The 12,108-nt window shown below is 32.0% G+C and overlaps 1 protein-coding gene across 1 annotated transcript; it reads right to left on the reverse strand.

The window, feature by feature from the left end:
• Positions 1-681: 681 nt before the first annotated feature.
• On the reverse strand, positions 682-7,369 carry LOC100805369 (phosphoribosylaminoimidazole-succinocarboxamide synthase, chloroplastic). The gene is made up of 12 exons (XM_003519140.4): positions 6,949-7,369; positions 6,754-6,855; positions 6,200-6,329; positions 5,433-5,525; positions 5,269-5,357; positions 4,348-4,428; positions 2,536-2,625; positions 2,348-2,437; positions 2,037-2,087; positions 1,908-1,954; positions 962-1,019; positions 682-892 (listed from the first exon to the last, which is right to left on the reverse strand). The coding sequence occupies exons 1-12, from the start codon at positions 7,273-7,275 to the stop codon at positions 833-835; spliced, it is 1,218 nt and encodes a 405-aa protein (XP_003519188.1). The 5' UTR covers positions 7,276-7,369; the 3' UTR covers positions 682-832.
• Positions 7,370-12,108: the final 4,739 nt, after the last annotated feature.

The raw sequence follows: 12,108 nt of genomic DNA on the forward strand, positions 1-12,108 counted from the left end.
TGATATGAAGAACCTGCATAATATCACATGCAATATAAGTACTCCTTTGTTATCCAGCAATTAAACATTTTGGATGAATGTTTCTGTCAAGGGGATCGACATTATGCTGTTGTAGCAGCAGATATAAATGATGAGAATGTTCATTACTTCTATTCTGTGCACCATCATTTTGACATTTCTAAATGATGACAGTGTTTCTGTGATGGGGATCGACACTATACTGTTGTGGCAGCAGATATTGATTTTAGGGTAATCTAAATGATGAGAATTTTCTATACTTCTATTCAGTGCACCATCATTTTGACATCTATCTTCGGTGCTAATGGGGTCCAATTTTTTTTTATTGGCAAAAAAAAGTTATAATAAGTTAATAACTGAAATTACAAGCATTGTAACATAAAACACACACACACACAAGTAACATTTTCAATATGCGCTGCCTACCGAAGGCTAAATGGATTATAAAACAATGGTAGAAAAAGAAAAAGGAAAGGTAAAGATTGCACCATGTAGTAACAGGCGCAAATAACAACTCGTACAGAACAGATAATATTTACTTCCCATACCGTCACAAGGAAATATACAAGGCATAGAACACATTGGGTTCTGCTTCCAGAAACAGCTCTTTATTCTTAAAAAAAAAAAAAAAAAAAGAAGGAATCACAAGGACAAGGTGTCAAATTTCTGAATCTGTTGTTTTGCCTTTCTGCTTTATGTTATACTTTGGAAAAATAAAAAATTGCTTGGAGAAGTTCTCCATTAATTTAAGTTTTTGATATAGTTTATACAAAGATTAAAATACAGAATTACAGCACGGCCCTAATTTCCCAGGCTACTTTAGGGATGACAGTGCAGATGCAACATTTCGTGTAATTCGGTCATGTATAGGCTCCTGCAAGGAGAAAAGTTGTATTAGTATCGATTGCATTATATAGTATAATAAAAAATATTTATGGATTACCTCAGTCGATGGCACCTCAAACTTTGATTTTGTTATAGTCTCATACAAGAAAATGTATCTGTCCAGCAGAATAGTATGATGCTCATTTAAATGAATAAGATGAAAAATAGTGTATCCAAAATCAAGCATAAGTTAATTTACAGAAAGTAGATCGATGTAAACAAGCATAAATAGGACAGACATGTCATGGAAGTAGGAGACCAAAACTGATGATTACTGTATTCATTTTAATGCATACAAGCAAGAACATGCCATAAGTTTTCTTCACATATGGGAAAACAATGTAATGTTTTCCTTTCATCACCTAATGCTACAATATATTGTGGAGAGAGAGATTCTCATACTTGTGCTCTGGCAACGCATTTAAACATAAATCGCGACCTCTTATAAATCATTCAGAATGAAATAGGCTATATAAGCTAGTAACAGAAAATAAATAACATAAAACCAGCAGTTTAAAGCACGTATTCATAGAGGGCATCAACTACTACTCATCACCAATACATTTTGGCATGGAAGAGCTTAGGCAGCTTAGAGATGCTAAGCATAAGCATGCTCAGAAAATCAAAACAAAACAAAGAGGAAAAAATGAAGGGTTTCTTCTTTCCTTTGTAATTTGATTCCTTTTCTCAATATCGGGCATCCCTTATCCTCCAAATTGAATTTCTTCTTTTATTTAAGAAAAAAAAAAAAGAGGACAATACACGATACAATTCTTCTATTCCAAATTTGTACATATGAATTAAACATAACACAGTTACAAATCTGACACTTGAATCTCTGCCAGGTTATTACAAAAAAAAAAAAAAATCAGAGCATAACTACTTAATTATAATTAGTAATAAGTCTGATAAAGTAATAACCATATAATATTCAGGTTAATTTCTCGAAAGATTCAATGCAAAAATATATCAAGTGTAAAAGGAACTAGAGCCAGTAGACATACCGCCAGGCTAATTCACAGACAAGATCTTCAGGAGCATCAGGAAGGACCTAAATAAAATTCAGCAGTTTGATGTGATTCATCTTTACAACTTATAAGTTAATCCATTAGCAGTAATAAAATGTAAAATACCTCATCTTCATAAGGGTTGCAGTGACTTATAAACCACAGCCTCAAAAACTCCTAAAAATGGATTCTTAAATATTAGCAAATTGCTGACTATCGATATTTCATTAAAAAAAAAGTTTAAAAGATGGAAGCTGATGCATCCAATAAGTACATGTTTGGTTCAAGCTTATTTTGACTCTTGAGAGAGCTTTTGAAAAATATGCAATTATTTTCCTAAAATAATCTATATGCCAAACATGCATTAAATCTGTACACTAGCGAGAAAAACACAACTCACTTTATGAAGAAAACAAAGGTTGATACACATAAAATACCTTGTCAATATTTTCAGGCTCAAGACCATTTTGAAAGCGCTCCAGGTAAGAATTGGCTATCCAATATCTACTTGAATCAGGAGTATGGACCTGGAGTTTGGAAAGAAAAATTTATCACGTCTATATACTTAATCTGTGAGTGCATGTGAGAATCCAGTATGCATCATCCATCAGGGATAGCATTGAACCTCATCAATCAACATAATTGAACCATCATTTGCCTTCCCAAACTCATACTTAGTATCTACCAATATGAGGCCATGCTCCAAAGCCACTTGCTGCAAAGTCAACCAAATGGAAAAGTGAAACAAAGCAGGGGGGAAATAACTTAACAGCCGTAAAAATATATATTGTGCGCACAGGATTAAGTAACCGATCGATGGATCAGCCACCTATGTTCCTAGCGAGGCTATCAAGTATCAAATAAATGATTTGAGAACACTGTGCACCTTGGATGAACAGATCATATAATCAAGATTTGGTCACTAGTCAGTGATGATTTACACACAAATCTCCATCACTTTAAAGTGAAATTTGTATGCAGGTGAGATTGGTAGAAATCATGGAAGATGTTTGAGTGGGCTGCAGCTCTTGAAGTTGCAAACTTTTCTCCAGAGTAGTATTACTTAATTATGTCAATGACTGAATTGGTATTAGCACTGTTGGATTATGATGATGACTTCAGTGATTGAATAATGTTTTTACAAGTGGTTTGACTTAAGGATAACTGAAAGTTTGAAACAAGTTACATCATACACATGCAAATTTTTTAATTGACAACTTGCCTTGGACATCTTTTGTTGTGGACAACAAAGATCCTTCATCAAATGATGAAAACAAGTTGGATAATGTGTTTTTTTTACCAAATAATCTTTTACAGAGACACATTTCCTTCCTTGATAACAAGCTTACACAAATTTTGTTAACAAAGCCATCTAATTTTAAAATTAAGGAATGGTGTTCCTGTTTCTAACTTCTATTTCTTCTCTACTGTGCATGGCAAAAACAAAAATGAGAAAACATGGGGCCAGACCAATCTAACTATTCAACATACCACTGCATACAGCATATTCTATATTTTCAAGAATGGTACATCCGGCATCAGGCATCCCTATACCCTATGTGCTTCCTAAGAGATCTAGAAAGGCTTAAGTAATGGGATTATCCTTTTACCTTCTACTTTTAAAAATAAAATAGAAGCTTTTAGAAATTATGGTCCTTTCATGTAGAATATATAACACTATGGTTCAGAATCAGAATTAAAGAAAGCAAAAAAAAGGTTTCTATTAACAGAAAAAAGTACAAATGATTCCCAGGACTTTCAAGAGGCCTGGACTCTCCCACAACAATCTGAATTTCTTCATAATTCACAAGATGCCACTCTCTCCCTCTCAACCTTTTTATTATTTATAGGCATTTAGGCAACATGCCTCCTTTTCTAATTATCTCAGCCTCCAACTCCCAGACTAACTAATTATTCCACTAAATATGGGTTATCTAACACTCTGAACCAAATAAGTGAAGAAAAAAATAGAAATAATTTCCTACAGAATAAGCAAAACCAACTTGGTAGTTGAACCACCCAATATCATAACCAAAGGTGTAACTAACTAACTTAAAAGAAAATATGTGAATATGTATATCATTGTGGAACTCTCTTCCAGAGCACAACAATCTTTACATTGTCTACTGGTGTTAGCGTAAGAGTATACCCATATAACTTTAGAACAAACATCATTGAAAAATTAAACCATAATACTTAGTCTTTTTTTTATTCTTCAGTATGTAAATGAGTCACTAACAAATTATCTATTTAAACCAAATAAAAGATAATGCTGCCTTATATATACTATCTCATTATTTAAAAATGATTTCTATTTCAGTGCAAGAGAAAAAAGATATCATATTTTATAAGTGCAATATTACTGGCTACAATGAGAAGGGACTTCATTGTGTGCTTTATTTCCCAAATTTGAAAATGACCTGGACATCATAATTACCTGCCCATATTCAAACAAGGATAATGCTTTTTCACTAACTTCTACATAATCAGCTCGAGTCATCAGTCCCCTGTCTATAATCTGCAATGGAAATGCATTACAAAAGTAAGAATGTGAAATAAAAAATTATTATGAAATGATAATCAATTTGTTGGAAGTTCACCATCACACCTTAGTAACTCCAAGAACAAGGGATAGTACAAAAATATTCTATTAATAATCATGGGAACATCTTAGGCTTATATAGTTATATTCATGCTTCCTTTTACCAACTTACCAGGTTAGTCCACCACTCCAGACTCCACCTTTAACAAGTAAATCTATGATCATAATATTGCTTATCATTTCTATTAAGCAGAATGAGCTTCACTGATCTTGGATGACATTTTCACAGAATGACAAAAAATTTAAAAACTGCAATATAAAGCATATTGAGAAGAGAACAGCATTGACGATTTATAATACAAGCATCCCTTTTTTTATAAGGAGGTCTGGGAACTAATTGATAGTGCAAGACAATATTATAAGAGAATCAGTAACCTATCCTATATATTTATCCCTCAATTCCAAGTTAGGATAAATTAACTAGCTATGTTGCATGCATGAATACAAGTATGGTACCAGGTATGAGATATTGGATTTTTCAAAAATCTAAGGTAAGAGTATGTTAATATAAACTTCAAAAAAATATACATATATAAAAAAAATAAAATGTTATATAAATGATAAAAAAAAAACACACAAATAAGCATAATTTATATTACTGTAGCCGTACCCTAGATTTTTTTTAAATCCCATACCCTTACTCAGTATTTTACATGTATCCATGGAACATAGCCTGTGAAACTCATCCTTTGTTGTAACTTCAGCCATAGAGAAAAAGCTGGTTGCAAATGATAAACTAGGCATCGTACATCGTACCTCATCTGGAGTGATAGGAACATCATGATCTGCAGCCTTGGTTGTTGGAGTGAGTATATTTTTAGGCAACTTCTGATTTTTTACCATTCCTGTCATGTGCTAATATCCTATTAGATAAGGAGACAAATATATTTTAAGAACGAGACACAATTGAGAAATCTCACCATCTGGAATGACATTTCCACAATAGTTCCGAACGCCTTTATTGTAGACTGTCCATAGAGATGTATCAGTACTTCCAGTGACAAACCCTCTAGCTACAAGCCAATAACATAAGTGTCAACAGATGGTAATCCAATTTTCCAATATGTGGATCTTCAGCCAAAACACAAAATAAACTAAATAATTATGAACAGAGACTGCAATTTTTTTAGGTCAATTACTTATGGATGCTCTTCCAAAATAATTAAACAAAATGCCAGCCAAGGACATATCCACAATGTTATCCTATTCTTTTCCCTAGTTACCTTTTTGAGCATAAGAACTCCTATCACTTGTTTCTTATAAAAAGGACCGGAGTATCTCATAGCAGTAAAAGAATGAATATGTTTAAGTGGCTCCAGTTTAATATGCCAATCAATCAACAATCATTATAGCTATCAATCAAAGCATTCAGTAATAATTAACCAGAAAAGCACAAAAATATTTGTTATTTTCACTTCTCAAAAAACAGTATTTGCATTTCCAATTAGAAATTTGATCATGTGAGGATTCAGTATTTAAGTTCAGAGTTCAGACACATCATATGATCGGTCAGGTCCCCACTAACTCCAATAGATGACATGATATTACAAAATAAAATGGAAATGGAAAAACTGTAATTACACAATACACTCATTCAAGTTATATAGTGAGAGAAAATAAAAGTGTCAATCACAGAAAATGAATCAGCATTAATCAAGTAAGTCATTGAATTAGTAAACTTACTCACCAACAAACTCAACTGGGAAAACTGAACATTTCCTAGCTATTGTAACATTGTTATCTGGAGCCAATACAACCGCATTAGAGACGATATGCTTAGTTCTTTCAAACCACCACAAACTCGTCTGATTGAGAACCTGCAATTGGGAGGCAAAATATCAGATTATCGAATGCCAACAGTTAGTGAGGGTGTGTTCCTCTATAACCATCATCAATCTAAGGCTATGTTAGACATGTCATTTCAGCTAGTTTCTAGCTTTTTTTATTAGTTAAAAAGTTTGTTTGACTATTTGGTAAATAATTTTTTTTTAATAGCTTCTAGCATTTTTTGAAACGCTAACTATATATATTTTCTTCCTTTTTATCTTTAGTATATTCATCAAATATCCTAATTAACCTTTTTAAATAAATCACGATTTTATTTCTTGTTTTTTGGGTCATTTTACACTTTTGAGATGCTTTAACATTAGTTTTACTAAAAACTTGTAATTTAAATAAGTTAAATTTTCAGTTAATTTTGTTAAACATAACCTAACTAAACAATTGAATCGAATCACAAACCTGGCCTTTGAAAGGAATGGAAGCAAGAATCCGATCAAACGCACTCTGCCGATCAGTGGTCACCAAAACGAGGTAATCCCCAGCGTCGTATATATCTCGAACCTGCCAACGCATAACAAACAACTTCTCAATCAAAATGACACATTATACCAATAAATAAACGAACAAATAAATAAATAAATAATCGTTTCACACTTTGCCGCGGGTTTTGGACTCGAGGCCGGGAACGGTGGCGTGGAGGCTCGTTTCTGAGAGGCAGCTGGAGAGTGCGGCGGTTCTTCTGATGGCCTCAACGAAGTCGCTTCGGCGCGGAGTGTTGACAAGGGCGTCTCCGAGAGACGCTTGTTGACCCTCTCTTGGCATCACCGAAGCGCGGATTCCTCGAAAAGCGCGCGGTGGTTTGAACGCGAGTACGGTTTGAAAGCCACGCGCCGCCGGGGAAGTGCGGTTGTTGGTGGTGGATAGGAGAATATCGGCGCGGAAGGTTTTGGGAGGGTTTAACGCAACCGTGAAGTCGCCCATTGTTTACTGAGTGAGACCGAAACTGCTTCTCTTTACTCTCACTGCGTTCTGTGTGTTGTGTTGTGTTCGCTATCGTTACGCTGCGTTTTGCCAAGGGGTAAAAATTTAGAACAACTTGACTTGTATAATATAATTAATATAATAAAATGAAATTGTCTGATAAGAAATAATACAATAAATAGTAAAATTCGTTTAACAAAGTGTGAATTGTGTAAAAAGTGATAAATTAATTATGTTATTAATTTATAATATTATTAATTTGACCCAAAGTTATATTATTAATTTGATATTAAGTTGTAAAATTTATAAATTAATTTATCATTAAATTATCCTTAAAATTAGGATTAATTTAATATATTTTTTACATATTTAAAAATATAAATTTAATTTTTCATATACTTTCAACACTATTTACCTAAAATAATATAATGAAATTGTGAGATGTGAAGGAATCTACAAGACTGCAATCCAATTAACATATAGCTAAAAGACATCTTTTTTAATATGTGAAGCGATAGGGATTCATTTTTAATATTTTTATTATATTGTCTATTATTAATTGAGATTGGTTGAAAGTTATAAAATTGTGTGAGTATATAACTTTTTTTATATAAAATGAGTATAATATATCCTTATTTAATTAATTTTACTATATTTTTATAATTCTCTCTGTATATAAATTAAAAAAATGATGTCTTTGTGAGATATTTTTCGATAGGGAGTTTCTAAAAAATAATAATGAGAGATTTTTTTATAAATTTTTTAGTATTTTATTTCTCAATCTATCTTTTATTATTTTTAAATTGAATTTTAATATATTTTTAAAATTATTAATAATTATAAATAATATTGTATTATAATATATATATTATTTATCATAAATTTAAAATATAATTTATATGTTCAAAAATATTTATTTATTTTAAATTTTAGGTTATATAAAATAAATAATTATATTTTTTATTACATAGACTTAAATATTATTTTAAATAAATTTTAAGGAATGCCAACACGAGTATGTGAAAAAAAATGTATTGTCAATATTTTTAATGTATATATTCTATGATCAGTGCATTCTTAACGTCTATTTTGGGATATTGGAGCAATACATGTTTGTTTGTTTATTTTTTAATAATTAAAATTAATAATGAATGAATACTTTTAATATATAATTTATATTTTGGATTTATGATAAATATGATATTATTTTGAACATAATGATTTTTTAAAAATGAAATTTAATTTAAAAAACAAAGATGAAAAGGACAAAAGCTTATGCAAGTCATAATGTAATCTTAGATATGGTTGTAGTCAACAAGTCTTTTTGCTATTTCTTCCCCTACAGGTCTTGAAAATTCAACAGTTGTCAACCTCATTAATCAAGACAGTCAAGAATGGAATAAACAATTGATCAGAAAATCCCTTTGTTGTTCTTGGACCATGATGACTCCTATGGAGGCATGACAATGATGGATCAAATAGTGTCAAATCCGTTTATCACAATATCATGAATGATATATATATCCTCGACACCGAGCATCTCAAGATAGATGGGAATTGGCTTGATATTTGGAAGTTACAAGTTTCACCAGAGATCAAGCATTTTGTTTGGAGAGTTCTTAGATGTTGTTTGCCCACACGTGAAAGATTGCAACAAAAAGGTATCCATTGTCCTCCTGGTTGTGTTTTTTGTCCCAATGAAATTGAATCCTCTTGGCATATTTTCATTTCTTGTCTCAAAGCCAAGCAAGTATGGGTGTGGTATCGTTTCTATCTTCTCATTCGCCTCTTCGTTCACCTCCTAGCTTTCCTCCTTCTCACTTTTTCCTCTTCTAAGAGTAGGGTGTGTATGAATGTGGACTAGCAGGGTATAAATTCTTATTGGACCTTAAAAATGAAAATACACTCGTAATGTAATCCTAGATATGGGTGTGGTATCATTTCTTCCTTCTCATTCACCTCCTAGCTTTCTTCTTTCTCGTTCTTTCCTCTTCTAAAAGTAAGGTGTGTATGAGTGTGGAGTAGAAGGTTATAAATTCTTATTGGACCTTAAAAATTGTTTCTCTCAAAATTAGATATAAATACGATCCGTTATATCTACATCATACAAACCATGCCACTTGTTTGTTTTTTTTGTGTACAATTGCAAAAGGCACTTGTTAAACAACTAAAAAAATATATTTTATTTATTTAGTAAATTACACTTGTATCTCTTATGTTTTTTTTTCAAATTATATTCAATATCTCTCCTTTTTTTCACCCTACAAATTTTTTTTTAATTGTTTAGTTCACATTACACTCATATGACATTCCTCATGAACATCGTTCAATAATTTAATAGAAGATAGACATATGTTGATCACATAACATTTAATGAAAATTTATATATAAAATACCTTCATCTTCTTCCTCACACTCGCACCCCTTATGTTTTTTTCAAATTACACCTGACACCCCTCACTTTTTACACCTTACAAAAAATCTTTTAATTGTTTAGTTTATATTACACTCAGACCATTTTCTCTCCTAAACATCATTTAATAATTTAACAGAAAGTAAACACATGTTAATTACATGTCTTTTAATGAAAGTTTAAGTTTAAAATACTCTCATCTTCTTTCTCTTAATTCCATAAAAGACATGACATCATTTTCAACCTAAAAATATTTTAACATTCTTCCTTCTTTTTCTTTTTTCTCTAATTGGATGGAAATCTAACTTTTTGTTGGACATGAACCCACCTTATAGGTATGCATGTGTTAACACTCTTCCTTTTTTTTCTTCTTCTTCATTTTAGTTCAATTTTTTTGTGCATGTTGAGTCATTTGGTTGTTGCATTTTTGTTGAACGTGTTCTCAACCATGCCTATTGATTGAATATGGTTTTTTGCTTCAAATTTTAGTGTTTTGCTCCTGCATTTGTGTTTTTAACTCCTTTCTTTAAAATATTTATTTTTGATGGCTAGGTATTTGATATAATGTCTCAATCAACATCTGCATATTTTTCAAGTGTCACCAACAATGAAGTAAAAGTCACAAATATTAAAGGAAAAATTGTTATTGTCTTAAGAAATGTTCATTCACAGGGTTAATTGTTAATTTGTTGTTGAGTATTTAATAAAGATGTTAGGATAATTTCGTCTACTCACATATTTCAATTGACATTAGTTAATGACGTTAACAAAAAGGAGGGTAAAAGCAATATAAAAAAGGGAGGGATATCGGGTGCAATTTGAGAAAAACACAAGAGGTGCGAGTGTAACAAAGATGTTAGGGCAATTTTTTCTACTCACATATTTCAATTGATGTTAGTTAACGACGTTAACAGAAGGGGGGGTAAACATAATGTAAAAAAAGGGAGGGATATTTGGTGTAATTTGAGAAAAACACAAGGAGTGCGAGTGTAATTTACTCTTATTTATTTTACCTTATTACTTTGATTTTGAAGATGTTGCAAAAGATCTATGATTATTCAATCAAACAACACAATGATTCATCTTATTCTACTTCTTGCGTTTGCATTACGCTTTCTTCCTTTTATGCTTATCTATTGTAATCAAGATGAGTTTTGTTTTTATCGCGATCCTTGACACTGAAGGAAATGGAGGACAAATATGGCATAATAAAAAAATTAATGTGTAGAAAGAGAGAATAAGATATAATAGAAAGGGTTATCATCACTTATTAGGAAACTGGAAGGACAAGGAGATATTAATGGCATCAAAATCTGTAAGTGAGCCCCTATTGTTTCTTATATGCTCTTCATAGATGAAAGTTTTTTTTTAAGGCAATCATTGTTAAAAGTGTGAAGATGAAGGACATCTTTGGTGCTTATGAGCGTGCATCTAGTCAGGCCCTTAATTTACACAAGTTCGAGATATTTTTCAACAGCAATGTCAAACAACAGGATCATAGGGAGATTATTCAGGTGCTATGAGTGCAAAAAGGTAAGGGCCCAAAGAAGTACATAGGGCTTTCTATCCTTATAGGTAGAAGTAAGACGACGACATTTAATTATATCAAAGAAAGGATTTGGAAGAAGCTTAATGACTAAAGAGGGAGGTTCATTTTCATTGTGGGTCATGATGTTCTCATTAAGTCAGTGGCCCAGGTTATGTCAACGTATAGTATAAGTATTTACCTATTTCCTCCATTCTTATGTGAGGAAGTTCAAAGAGTGTTAAATTCGTACTAATGTGGAACATCGAAAAGGGAAGCCAAGGGAATAAAATGGATGGCTTGGGACAAATTGACAGGTCAGAAAAAAGATTGAGGGCTCGATTTTCGAAACCTTTATGGTTTTCAACTTGGCATTACTAGGGAAGTAGGGGTGAAATTTTTAATCCCACCCAAACATTTTACTCACAAGAACTTTCAAAGTTAAATATTACTAAGAGGGGGGTTTTTGAACACGGTGATTGGTCACAATCCATCTTATGTTTGGAGAAGTGTTTGTGCTTCACATGTTCTACTGAGGGAAGGTTATAGATGGCGAGTGGGGTCAGGCTCCTAGATTAGTGTGTTAAAGAAGCCTTGGATGATAGGTAAGGGAATTCTCATATTTAAAAATAATTATCATGTAGTTTTTCATGATCTAAAGGCCAATGATATTATAAGCCAAACAAGCAAAACTTGGAATCAAAACCTCCTTATAGAGCTAATTGGAGAAGAAGACGCAAACGTAATAATGAAGAGTGTTCCTTTTCAAAACCTGCATAAGGATAGAATGATTTGGGGTCCTAGTAAAAAAAATGTCAGTATATAGTTCAATCAACGTATAGATTGTGTATGGAGAGTATACTTAACCAAGTTTATGAACCAGTTAATGGAAGTT

The sequence above is a fragment of the Glycine max genome, chromosome 2 (assembly GCF_000004515.6).
Source record: "Glycine max cultivar Williams 82 chromosome 2, Glycine_max_v4.0, whole genome shotgun sequence".
Lineage (NCBI taxonomy): Eukaryota > Viridiplantae > Streptophyta > Magnoliopsida > Fabales > Fabaceae > Glycine > Glycine max.

What these genes read in the sequence shown, in the direction of transcription:
- LOC100805369 (XM_003519140.4), bottom strand. Translation starts at nt 7,275, where the DNA reads ATGGGCGACTTCACGGTTGCGTTAAACCCTCCCAAAACCTTCCGCGCC. An exon ending in TTTCCCAGTTGAGTTTGTTG is followed by an intron (nt 5,526 to 6,199) that starts GTGAGTAAGTTT and finishes ATTGGCTTGTAG; the next exon opens with CTAGAGGGTTTGTCACTGGA. An exon ending in TTGAGGTGCCATCGACTGAG is followed by an intron (nt 893 to 961) that starts GTAATCCATAAA and finishes TTCTCCTTGCAG; the next exon opens with GAGCCTATACATGACCGAAT.